This window comes from Ranitomeya imitator, chromosome 6 (genome assembly GCF_032444005.1).
Source record: "Ranitomeya imitator isolate aRanImi1 chromosome 6, aRanImi1.pri, whole genome shotgun sequence".
NCBI lineage: Eukaryota > Metazoa > Chordata > Amphibia > Anura > Dendrobatidae > Ranitomeya > Ranitomeya imitator.
Genome location: NC_091287.1, coordinates 450,439,009 through 450,451,918, shown reverse-complemented (window position 1 = coordinate 450,451,918; position 12,910 = coordinate 450,439,009). Strand labels below are relative to the sequence as shown.

General features: G+C 43.6%; 1 protein-coding gene across 2 annotated transcripts in view; it reads left to right on the top strand.

The window, feature by feature from the left end:
• The window catches only part of SULF1 (sulfatase 1), a 206,263-nt gene that overhangs the window by 150,408 nt on the left and 42,945 nt on the right, over positions 1-12,910 (top strand). For both annotated transcript variants that reach the window (XM_069731461.1, XM_069731462.1), the window contains exons 10-11: positions 511-567; positions 2,281-2,410. In XM_069731461.1, coding sequence (XP_069587562.1) covers positions 511-567; positions 2,281-2,410 — 187 coding nt within the window. The remainder of the gene's footprint in view (positions 1-510; positions 568-2,280; positions 2,411-12,910) is intronic.

Genomic DNA, 12,910 nt, shown 5'->3' with positions numbered 1-12,910 from the left:
AAACGTCAATTTTATTGAAGAATAGTTAAAAAATATAAAAGAGCATAATTAATGCAGTCAGATCAGCCAGTGGTCATCTAGAACCAACATGTTTCGGCCTGTGACATGGCCTTAATCATGGTTAAGGCCTTTATAATACAAGACCTCTGAAGGTACAGCGGATTATTCATTGCCGGGTCATACACATTTTTCTATTTGTAATACTGGTGTAGCGGATAAAGCTGTTAGCCCCCCTGCCCAGGGACAGCTCTCTTGGCCTCCCTGCCCAGGGACAGCTCTCTTGGCCCCCCTGCCCAGGGACAGCTCTCTTGGCCCACCTGCCCAGGGACGGCTCTCTTGGCCCCCTGCCCAGGGACCGTTCTTTTATTGTAGACCCGTTCAAATGTCATGTGTTCTGTTTTTTTTTTTTTTTGTTTGTTTTTTTTAAACCTTTCATTTCGGTGCTACATACAGTCTATAAACATTATGGGCAACTTGTTCTTATTTCTACAATCCTGTCTTTATTTTCAGACTTCGGACAAGTAAAAAACCCAAGATCTGGAGAGATACATTCCTAGTGGAAAGAGGGTAAGAATGTATTTTTTTTTCTGCAATGACTGAATTCATCTAACATGTCTGAGAAATATAAACATGTCATGGAGTAATAGTACATTTGGCACATGGTCAGTCTGTAGCATCCATCCTCCTTTTTCTTTGCGGTCTGCGCATCGTAGGAGCTATAGCCCTGCATATCTCATTCCAGCTATGTGTAAACCACATATTAATCTGGCAATCGTACAAATAGTAATGTAAAGAATTATTTGAAAGTAACAAAAGTACTTAAAGGTGTCTGGTCCACATAACACGTTTATACATTTACTATGGCATATTTAACAAAAGAAAAGTAGTCCCTTTACCCATAGAGCTGTAAACATGTTTAGGCTGTTTCTCAGTGGAGGACTTGAGCTGTCGAATAATATTGGTTCCATTTTCTGTCTATGGAACTGCTGGAGATAGACTCACTATGCTTCGATCCTCAAGGACACTGTTCTCTCCTGGTTCTCATACCTCTCTGACCACTCCTTCATTGTATATTTTGCTGGCTCCTCTTCCTCTCCTCTTCCTCTTACTATCTGGGAAGGTTCCGTAAGGATCAGTCCTGGGCCTCCTCCTTTTCACCTTATACATTGCCTCTATTGGACAAACAGTCAGTAGATTCCGTTTTCAGCACATCTCTATGCTGATGACACCCAATTATACACATCGCCTCCTGAAATCGCCCCTGCATTACTACAAAATACCAGTGATTGTCTAACAATGATTATAATCCTCCCTCTATCTAAAACTGAATCTGTCAAAAACTGATCTCCTTGTGTTTTTTCCCTCCACTCACCTACCGATGTCCGATATTGCCATTTCTGTGTATGGCTAACATTACTCCCCAGCAACATGCCCACTGTCTTGGGGTGACATTTGACTCAGAACTTTTCTTCACTCCCCACAGCCAATTGCTCGCTCGCTCACGTCCTCTTTACCTCAAAAACCTCTATAGAGTTTGACCTTTTCTTGTCTTTGACTCGGCAAAAACTCCTACTGTTACTCTTATTCACTTTTGTATGGACTACTGCAACTCTTTACTAATCGGTGTCATTCTTAATAAACTCTCCCCTCTCCAATCTGTCCTGAATGCAACAGCCATAATTATATTCCTTTTCAGCTGCTACAATGATGCCTGTACCCTGTGCCAGTCATTGCACTAGTTGCCCATCTGCTACAGAGTCCATTATAAACTTATTACTCTCATCCACAAAGCGCTCCACGGTTCTGGACCACCCTACTTCTCCTCCCTCATCTGTCTATCATCCTATCCGTGCCCTCCGTTCCGCTAATTACCGAAGACTAAAATCCTCAATAATCCAAAAATCTTACTCCCGTCTGCAAGACTTCTCTTGTGCTGCACTACTAAGAAATGTGATGAATTCCCAATAGCCACAGTTTTAAGCATGGACTAAAACCACATTTCTTTAAACTGGCCTATTGCCTCACCTCACTTATCTAACGATCTCGTTTTGCCCATACAAAATGATAGGGCATATGTACAATGATTGTACATTGAGAGAATCCATTTAATATTCAGATACAGACTCCCTGTATGCCATCACACAGAACAACGATACATGTTGTAATATCGAAGTCATACAGGGATACAGTATAGGCCCATAGATATTGATGCTGTATTCAGGATCCTATCAGTGCCCTCAATCACTCTTTTATACACTTTGCTTCCTCATTTCATAACAGAAAGTTTATCAGAAAGAAAGAGGAACCAAACAAAACTACTCCCCAGTCCAATCATTTGCCAAAATATGAGCGGGTAAAGGAGCTGTGCCAACAGGCTCGGTACCAGACAGCTTGTGAACAGCCTGGCCAGGTAAGAAGAACATTTTTCATTCTCCCTCCCTTTAGTTTATGGCAGTCATGGCAGTTGAGTTAGTTGGAGTGTGTGAAAAGAAAATACTAATAATTCTTGGATAAATTTTGCATATCTCGGGAAGAACACACACAGAGTGAGTGTGTGTGTGTGTATATGTACCATATATATGTATATGTTTATATATCTCAGTAGTCAAGGTTTCCTTCATACAGTTTAGCTTAATGACCTTCCTATGTGTCGAAACCTTGTTGTAACTATGCCCCAGCACTGACTGATATCTGGTTCTGTACTGATGCCCTGCTGAGCTGGGTGTCAGTCAGTGCCGGGGCGTAGTTTCAGCCGCCGATCACTGTATACTAATTGGTGACTGAAGCTGCGCTGATCACACTTCTATGACTGAAAGCCCAAAGCTGCTGGGAGGATTAAAGATCATTTCAACTCCATAGCCAGGGTTTCAGTTCAGTGGCCGGGCAGCTTTAGAATGCTATTAGCCTGCAGATTAATCCCACATATGCATGTTAAGGGCTTTTCTACATGGCCATATTTTTGGTCAGAGTTCAATCCGACAAAATATTGGATAGCACTCGGACCAATTTATATTATGGAGCTGTGCATATCTTATTTTTTCCTTGGACAGAGCTAGCCCAAGAAAAAAAAAAAAATCGCTGAATGCCCGAGTTTGATCTCATATTTGGATAGCAAGTCAATGACTCTGTGGAAATACTCTGACTGCATTTGGATGACATCTGAGTGCGGTCAGATTTCCACAGACTAACAGAATGGAGAGGATGGAGAATTGGTTTTCTCCGTCTTCTCCTTATCCGAGAAAATGGGATCACACTGATTAGAGTTTGATCAGAGTGTGATTTGCATAATCGACCTGATTCTCTCGAAAGAGAGAATGCATGGTTATGTGACCCTAACCTCAGTGTTTTTTCCCTTTAAACAAACCAATGAAAAGTCATTCATCTGGCAGACTGTTTAATTCTGTAATTTCACTTGCGTTTGCAGTATAGATATTAAATGTTGCAGAAGTTATAATTAGTATCATCATTGCAAAGCTTTTCTCCGCCAGCACGGTCCGCAAAGCGTCCCGCACACGTGCACATGGAGAACAGTGTGCACTCTCCTCCGTGTGCACGTACTGCGGTAGGAGAAACAGCGCTACAGTAAGCGCTGTCCCCTGCTTTTGGTGCTGAAGCCGGCATTCATTCCTTCTCCCGAGCAGCGTTCGCTGGAGAGAAGGAATGAAAAATCAAGGTTTTTTTGTTTAAAATAAAGTTTGGGGGTCACCTCCCGCCTCCCATCCCCCGTGCGCTCGCCCGCTTGCCAAGAAATACTCACCCAGCTCCTGCGATGTCTGTTCTCAGCGCCGGCAGCCTGTCCTGTATGATCGGTCACGTGGTACCGCTCATTACAGTGATGAATATGCGCATGTGGTCCTCAGTCGGCACACTGCTGCCGCACGTGCGCCACACTGATGTGCCACGTGAAGACACGGATAACCCCGATACCGATTTCTCCTGTATCGGAATTATCTGGACGTGTTAAACCGGCCTTAAAAACGTCAGAAAAAAAATACTGCTAAGCAAGGAGAGGCCATACTACACACTATACTACAGTTTTTATCAACTTGTCAAGTGCACATTACTTGCCCTTTAATTAAGGCAAACAGATGCAAAAGAATAAACTCTCCAAACAATGGCTGTGGTTGCAGATGCAAATAATTATTTATAGCATAAGTCTAGATACTGTAGAGTCCGCCCAATCCGTTCCTCAGGAACCTATAAAAATGCAGCCTCATTTATTTTTTTTATAGGTCCTGAACAGGTACCGTATTTTTCAAATTATAAGATGCAGTTTTTCCCCAAAAATTTTTTGGGGGAATGGGGGTGCGTCTTGTAATGCGGATATACTGTAACTTACCGGCCGTGGTGGAACAGGGTCCCTGGGTCACTGCTGGAGGAGGCAAGAGGAGCGTTGCTGCAGGCCACAGGCTGGGATAAAGGGGTGTTTATATGTGCGCCACTGCGAATGTTTGGTGGTGCGGAGGCTCCGCCGACATTTTGTAAAAGCCCAGAGCTTTCACAAAACCACTTACATGGTTTACTATGCGGTGGACTCCGGGGAAAATGGCTGCCGGGGGCGGCACATGCGCAGATGGAGATCTCGGCAGCAAGATCTCGGGAGATGAGATCTCATCGCCAAGATCTCCATCTGCGCATGCGCAGCCCCTGGCAGCCATAGTAAACCATGTAAGTGACGGGGCTCTGGGCTTTAACAAAATGTCGGCGGAGCCCCCACACCACCGAACACCCCCTCATCCCAGCCTGCGGCCTGCAGCAACTCTCCATTCTTGCCTCCTCCAGCAGCGACCCTGCTTCACCGCAGCCACCACCCCCGGTAAGCAATAAGTCGCATGGGATTGTAAGAAGCATCACAATTTTATTAAAAAAAGTTTTTTTTCTCCACAAAATTTGAAGTACGTCTTATAATCCAGTGCGTCTTATAGACCGCAAAATACAGGAAGTACTAAGGCTTAATCTAGTCACAATCCCAAAAATGATGGCAAAAGAAAGCGGAGTTGACCAGATTATACTGCCACCACCTACAAATAATAGAAAGGGGTAACAAGTTCTATACAAGTGGTGACACAAGCAGAACCAATCGGAGTCTCATTTCAATGTGATCTTCTTTGCACTCTAAGAATGTACTTTCATTATAAAGATGAATAAAAATTGATGACCACATGGGCCTTTGACTCTGGGAATTATTAGGTGGGCTGGAAGCATTTTTTTTCTGTAATTTATGTTAAAGCTTATTTACAATATAAAGAACAAAAGTCATTTTCAGAGAATCCAAGTTTTAGTGGTTTTCTCTTCCCATAGTGGAGGTCTGTAGAACAACATGGAGAAATAATGAACAAATAAAGACATTTCTTGCTACTCATTTAGGCTATGTGCACACGTTGCGGAATGGGGTGCAGAATTTTCTGCACAAAATCCGCAGAAACCGCAGGTGCAGATTTTCTGCGTTTTTTGTGTGCGGAATTGATGCGGATTTTCTGCGGTTTTAACCACTGCGGATTTCTATAACGGAAGGGTGCAGAAATGCTGCAGATCCGCACAAAAGAAGTGACATGCACTTCTTTTTTAAATCTGCAGCGTTTCTGCGCAGATTTTTTTCACACCATCTGCACAGCTTTTTTGCTTTCACATTGATTTACATTGTACTGTAAATCACAGTGCGGATCTGCAGCGTTTCTGCGCGGGAAAATCCGCTGCGGATCCGCACTAAATCCGCATCGTGTGCACATAGCCTAAGTGTTAGGCCGGCGTCACACTCAGCGTATGCAAATACGGTCCGTATATTACGGCCGTAATACGCTGAAAAGTCCCGAAAATATTGGTCCGTAGCTCCTCCGTAGGCAGGGTGTGTCACTGTTTTTTGCGCATGGCATCCTCCGTATGTAATCCGTATGGCAGCCGTACTGCGTGTTTTTATCGCAGGCTTGCCAAACCGACATACGCCTATACAAGGGATCCATGTGTTAAAAAAAAAAAACAAACATATATACTGTATATATATATATATATATATATATATATATATATGTGTCTCACTGATAGAATAGGTATATATATATATATATATATATATATGTGTACATATTTATTCTACTGTAAGCTGTCAGTGTGATTTTACTGTACACCGCACTGAATTACCGGCTTTTCTCTGTAACAGCGCTGCGTATTTCTCGCAAGTCACACTGCTGGTCCGTGTGTAATCCGTATTTTTGGGGCTTCCATAGACTTTCATTGGCGTTTTAGTTGCGCAATACGGTGACAAACGCAGCATGCTGCGATTTTCTACGGCCGTAGAAAGCCGTATAACACTGATCAGTAAAATACGGCAGATAGGAGCAGGGGCATAGAGAATAATTGTGCCGTATTTTTTGCGAGTTTTACGGACGTAGTTTCTGCGCTCTTACGTCCGTAAAACTCGCAAGTCTGACGCCGGCCTTAGTGTGCAAATAAACCATCTGGATTAGAGAAGCAGCTCTTGTCTGTAGAGGACCATATGAACCAGTGTTTAACCCCCACGAACCGCGGCTCCTGTGCCGGAAAATCTTGCGACATGATCCTTAGATTACCGTTCTTCTTTCTGTTCTTTAAAACTTGCTTGATAATAATTTTTTATATAAGACTTCTCACGCTTGTTCTTTTGATCTGGGAACTATCTGTATTGGGAAATGTTACCTCGAGTGAATGCTGCTTACTTATTGAAAAGAATTGCTTACGGAGGCGTCTAATTTCAGATTGCTGCGTTTTCTGACATATACCATTATTAATATGTCTAACTTATCCTTGTTCTTATAAATTCCTGTGCAGATTAACATAGGATTGCATTCCAATGGCCAATCGTAAGCTTATTGCTGAGCCCAAATCTCCCAGGAAAGAATTTCCTACTTGCCACACAAATGATTAGTTGTTAATCTCTGTAAAGGTGCACACCAAGCAATTTCTTCATAAACCATTTCCTCTGAGGATTGTTGCTCCCTCCACCTGCTGACTGAGTCTTACTGTATAAGCACCGGTGCATTATACAAGATACAGGAATACCTGCACAATGAAGTTAACGGCTGCCATTGCCCCTTTTTACAATGGTCGTTAAGGGACCTTATAAGCATTATAAAAAGGTGGAGCTCAGGAATAAGTAAATAGCGCCCCCCGACAGGCAAAAGTACAGTGGGCGTCAGCGGTATTTTGTAGCTATCATCATGCTGCATCAATCACGATTCGTTTTAGCATTGATAAAGGCCATTTACCTTCTAGATTCCACTGTCAACTGCACCAGCGTCACGTTGAAGGTTGACCTACAAATAGTTAATCATATCAGCACCCTGCAATTGCAGTGCATGGCATAAGGATCTGCAGGACTGGAAGGTTCTCCCACGAGCCAGGTCTAATGGGCTGAAGCAGTGGAAGACTGACCTGTAGAAGAAGTATTGTCGTGTATGAGACCAGAGATCAAAGGAAAAAAAACATTTAAGTCTCAAAATTAAAACATAAAAAGAAAAAAAAAAATTTCTGGAAATGTAATGAAAAACACAAAAAAAACCACAAAACTGTTTAGCCGCTTTTTTAACTCAAACTACAAAACTGTCTCATTTATCCCATGTGAACATCATAAAAAAATTGAAATGCCAACATTTTTTTCTTAACCCCTTCATGACCCAGCCTATTTTGACCTTAAAGACCTTGCCGTTTTTTGCAATTCTGACCAGTGTCCCTTTATGAGGTAATAACTCAGGAACGCTTCAACGGATCCTAGCGGTTCTGAGATTGTTTTTTCGTGACATATTGGGCTTCATGTTAGTGGTAAATTTAGGTCAATAAATTATGCGTTTATTTGTGATAAAAACGGAAATTTGGCGAAAATTTTGAAAATTTTGCAATTTTCACATTTTGAATTTTTATTCTGTTAAACCAGAGAGATATGTGACACAAAATAGTTAATAAATAACATTTCCCACATGTTTACTTTACATCAGCACAATTTTGGAAACAAAATTTTTTTTTTGTTAGGAAGTTATAAGGGTTAAAATTTGACCAGCGATTTCTCATTTTTACAACGAAATTTACAAAACCATTTTTTTTAGGGACCACCTAACATTTGAAGTCAGTTTGAGGGGTCTATATGGCTGAAAATACCCAAAAGTGACACCATTCTAAAAACTGCACCCCTCAAGGTACTCAAAACCACATTCAAGAAGTTTATTAACCCTTCAGGTGCTTCACAGCAGCAGAAGCAACATGGAAGGAAAAAATGAACATTTAACTTTTTAGTCACAAAAATTATATTTTAGCAACAATTTTTTTATTTTCCCAATGGTAAAAGGAGAAACTGAACCACGAAAGTTGTTGTCCAATTTGTCCTGAGTACGCTGATACCTCATATGTGGGGGTAAACCACTGTTTGGGCACACGGCAGGGCTTGGAAGGGAAGGAGCGCCATTTGACTTTTTGAATCAAAAATTGGCTCCACTCTTTAGCGGACACCATGTCACGTTTGGATAGCTCCTGTGTGCCTAAACATTGGCGCTCCCCCACAAGTGACCCCATTTTGGAAACTAGACCCCCCAAGGAACTTATTTAGATGCCTAGTGAGCACTTTAAACCCTCAGGTGCTTCACAAATTGATCTGTAAAAATGAAAAAGTACTTTTTTTTCACAAAAAAATTCTTTTCGCCTCAATTTTTTCATTTTCACATGGGCAGTAGGATAAAATGGATCATAAAATTTGTTGGGCAATTTCTCCCGAGTACGCCGATACCTCATATGTGGGGGTAAACCACTGTTTGGGCACTCGGCAGGGCTCGGAAGGGAAGGCGCGCCATTTGACTTTTTGAATGGAAAATTAGGTCCAATTGTTAGCGGACACCATGTCGCGTTTGGAGAGCCCCTGTGTGCCTAAACATTGGAGCTCCCCCACAAGTGACCCCATTTTGGAAACTAGACCCCCCAAGGAACTTATCTAAATGCATATTGAGCACTTTAAACCCCCAGGTGCTTCACAGAAGTTTATAATGCAGAGCCATGAAAATAAAAAATAATTTTTCTTTCCTCAAAAATGATTTTTTAGCCTGGAATTTCCTATTTTGCCAAGGATAATAGGAGAAATTGGACCCCAAATATTGTTGTCCAGTTTGTCCTGAGTAGGCTGATACCCCATATGTGGGGGTAAACCACTGTTTGGGCGCACGGCAGGGCTCGGAAGGGATGGCACGCCATTTGGCTTTTTTAAATGGAAAATTAGCTCCAATCATTAGCGGACACCATGTCACGTTTGGAGAGCCCCTGTGTGCCTAAACATTGGAGATCCCCCAGAAATGACCCCATTTTGGAAACTAGACCCCCAAAGGAACTAATCTAGATGTGTGGTGAGGACTTTGAACCCCCAAGTGCTTCACAGAAGTTTATAACGCAGAGCCATGAAAATAAAAAAAAAAAATTATTTTCTCAAAAATGATCTTTTAGCCTGCAATTTTTTATTTTCCCAAGGGTAACAGGAGAAATTTGACCCCAAAAGTTGTTGTCCAGTTTCTCCTGAGTACGCTGATACCCCATATGTGGGGGTAAACTACTGTTTGGGCACATGCCGGGGCTCGGAATTGAAGTAGTGACGTTTTGAAATGCAGACTTTGATGGAATGCTCTGCGGGCGTCACGTTGCGTTTGCAGAGCCCCTGATGTGCCTAAACAGTAGAAACCCCCCACAAGTGACCCTATTTTGGAAACTAGACCCCGAAAGGAACTTATCTAGATATGTGGTGAGCACTTTGAACCCCCAAGTGCTTCACAGACGTTTACAACGCAGAGCCGTGAAAATAAAAAATCATTTTTCTTTCCTCAAAAATTTTGTTTTAGCAAGCATTTTTTTAGATTCACAAGGGTAACAGGAGAAATTGGACCCCAGTAATTGTTGCGCAGTTTATCCTGAGTATGCTGGTACCCCATATGTGGGGGTAAACCACTGTTTGGGCACACGTCAGGGCTCGGAAGTGAGGGAGCACCATTTGACTTTTTGAATACAAGATTGGCTGGAATCAATGGTGGCGCCATGTTGCGTTTGGAGACCCCTGATGTGCCTAAACAGTGGTAACCCCTCAATTCTACCTCCAACACTAACCCCCCCACACCCCTAACTCTAATCCCAACTGTAGCCATAACCCTAATCACAACCCTAATCACAACCCTAATTCCAACCCTAACCCTAAGGCTATGTGCCCATGTTGCGGATTCGTGTGATATATTTCCGCACCATTTTTGAAACATCCGCGGGTAAAAGGCACTGCGTTTTACCTGCGGATTTTCCGCGGATTTCCAGTGTTTTTTGTGCGGATTTCACCTGCGGATTCCTATTGAGGATTAGGTGTAAAACGCTGCGGAATCCACACAAAGAATTGACATGCTGCGGAAAATACAATGCAGCGTTTCCGCGCGGTATTTTCCGCACCATGGGCACAGCGGATTTGGTTTTTCATGTTTACATGGTACTGTACACCTGATGGAACACTGCTGCGAATCCGCAGCGGCCAATCCGCTGCGGATCCGCAGCCAAATCCGCACCGTGTGCACATGGCCTAATTCTAAAGGTATGTGCACACGCTGCGGAAAACGCTGCGGAAAAGCAGCAGTTTCCCATGAGCTTACAGTTCAATGTAAACCTACGGGAAACAAAAATCGCTGCACACATGCTGCGGAAAAACTGCACGGAAACGCAGCAGTTTACATTCCGCAGCATGTCACTTCTTTGTGCGGATTCCGCAGCGGTTTTACAACTGCTCCAATAGAAAATCGCAATTGTAAAACCGCAGTGAAATGTGCAGAAAAAACGCGGTAAATCCGCCATAAATCCGCAGCGGTTTAGCACTGCGGATTTATCAAATCCGCAGCGGAAAAATCCGCAGAGGACCAGAATACGTGTGCACATACCGAAGCCCTAACCCTACCCCTAACCTTGCCCCTAACCCTAACCCTACCCCTAACCCTACACCTACCCCTAACCCTACCCCTAACCCTAACCCTATTCTAACATTAGTGGGAAAAAAAAATTTCTTTATTTTTTTATTGTCCCTACCTATGGGGGTGACAAAGGGGGGGGGGGGGGGTCATTTATTATTTTTTTTATTTTGATCACTGAGATAGATTATATCTCAGTGATCAAAATGCACTTTGGAACGAATCTGCCGGCCGGCAGATTCGGCGGGCGTACTGCGCATGCGCCCGCCATTTTGGAAGATGGCGGCGCCCAGGGAGAAGACGGACGGGACCCCGGCAGGATCGGTAAGTATGATGGGGTGGGGGGGACCACGGGGGGGGGGGGATCGGAGCACGGGGGGGGGGGGGGGAATCGGAGCACGGCAGGCGTGGAACGGAGCACGGGGGGCTGGAACGGAGCACGGGGGGGGCTGGAACGGAGCACGGGGGGGTGGAACGGAGCACGGGGGGTGGATCGGAGTGCAGGGGGGTGATTGAAGCACGGGGGGGTGATTGGAGCACGGGGGGAGCGGACAAGAGCACGGGGGGGAGCGGAGCACTGGACGGAGGGGAGCCGGAGCAGTGTACCGGCCAGATCGGGGGGCTGGGGGGGCGATCGGTGGGGTGGGGTGGGGGCACACTAGTATTTCCAGCCATGGCCGATGATATTGCAGCATCGGCCATGGCTGGATTGTAATATTTCACCCGTTATAATGGGTGAAATATTACAAATCGCTCTGATTGGCAGTTTCACTTTCAACAGCCAATCAGAGCGATCGTAGCCACGAGGGGGTGAAGCCACCCCCCCCCTGGGCTAAACTACCACTCCCCCTGTCCCTGCAGATCGGGTGAAATGGGAGTTAACCCTTTCACCCGATCTGCAGGGACGCGATCTTTCCATGACGCCACATAGGCGTCATGGGTCGGATTGGCACCGACTTTCATGACGCCTACGTGGCGTCATGGGTCGGGAAGGGGTTAATTATACTGTTGTGACTTTTTGTTTTTTATTCCATTTTTTATGTATCACTGAAAACGTCAACTCCCACAAAAAACAAGCCGTCCTACAGTTCTGTCGGCAGAAAAATTAAAATTACAGCTCTAAGAATATATTAGACTACTAGTATTTTTTTGTAAAATACTCATTTTAGTGTGCTAAATGATGTAAACCTAGTATCCCTGTAATCAAACTTTCCTAAAGCAGAAATCTGGCTTATCACTTTTACCGCACAGTGAATTGCATAAAATGAAATAAAAACAATCCATGAATTGCTGGGTTCTATTCATTATGATCTTATTCAGATTTTTTTAGGATGCAGAATAAATGAACTCGGCAGAAAATTGGCATTGTACAGGTAGGATTTCCCCAAAGATGAATACTGCCAGAAAAGGGAACCTGTCAGAAACCTCTGCGCTCACATATCATTTAAATGTCTGTCTAGCCCTTTAAAAGATAAGCAAATTGATTGCCTTATGACCCTAAAGCAAAGCTCAATGAGTGAGAAATCTCACTTTTAAGTTTTGTACATATGCGTCTGTAAGTGCATTGGGGCATGACGATGGACTTATAGCTCCTCAGCCTCACTCTGCAGTCCTTTGTCAGTGACCTGTCAATCAAACAGCTGAGTGGTGCTAGGCAGAGAATACAGCGCGAGGCTGAGGAGCTGTAAGTGCATCGTTACTGCCTAATTCACAGACACGTGTATATACAGAAGTTAAAAGAGGATAGTTTGCTGCTGGAGTATCACTTTGGGGTGATAAAATATCAACAATATTATCTTTTAAAGGGCAAGACATAGAAATGATTTGGGGGCATAAAAGTTTCTGACCTGTACTCTTGAAGGCAGATGCACTATAGAAATAACACGATGATCTAACAGATCAAGGATGATGACTGGGCAACACAAAATACCCCTTCAAAACTTCCCAGGATACATTTTCTTTTTTGCCTTTGG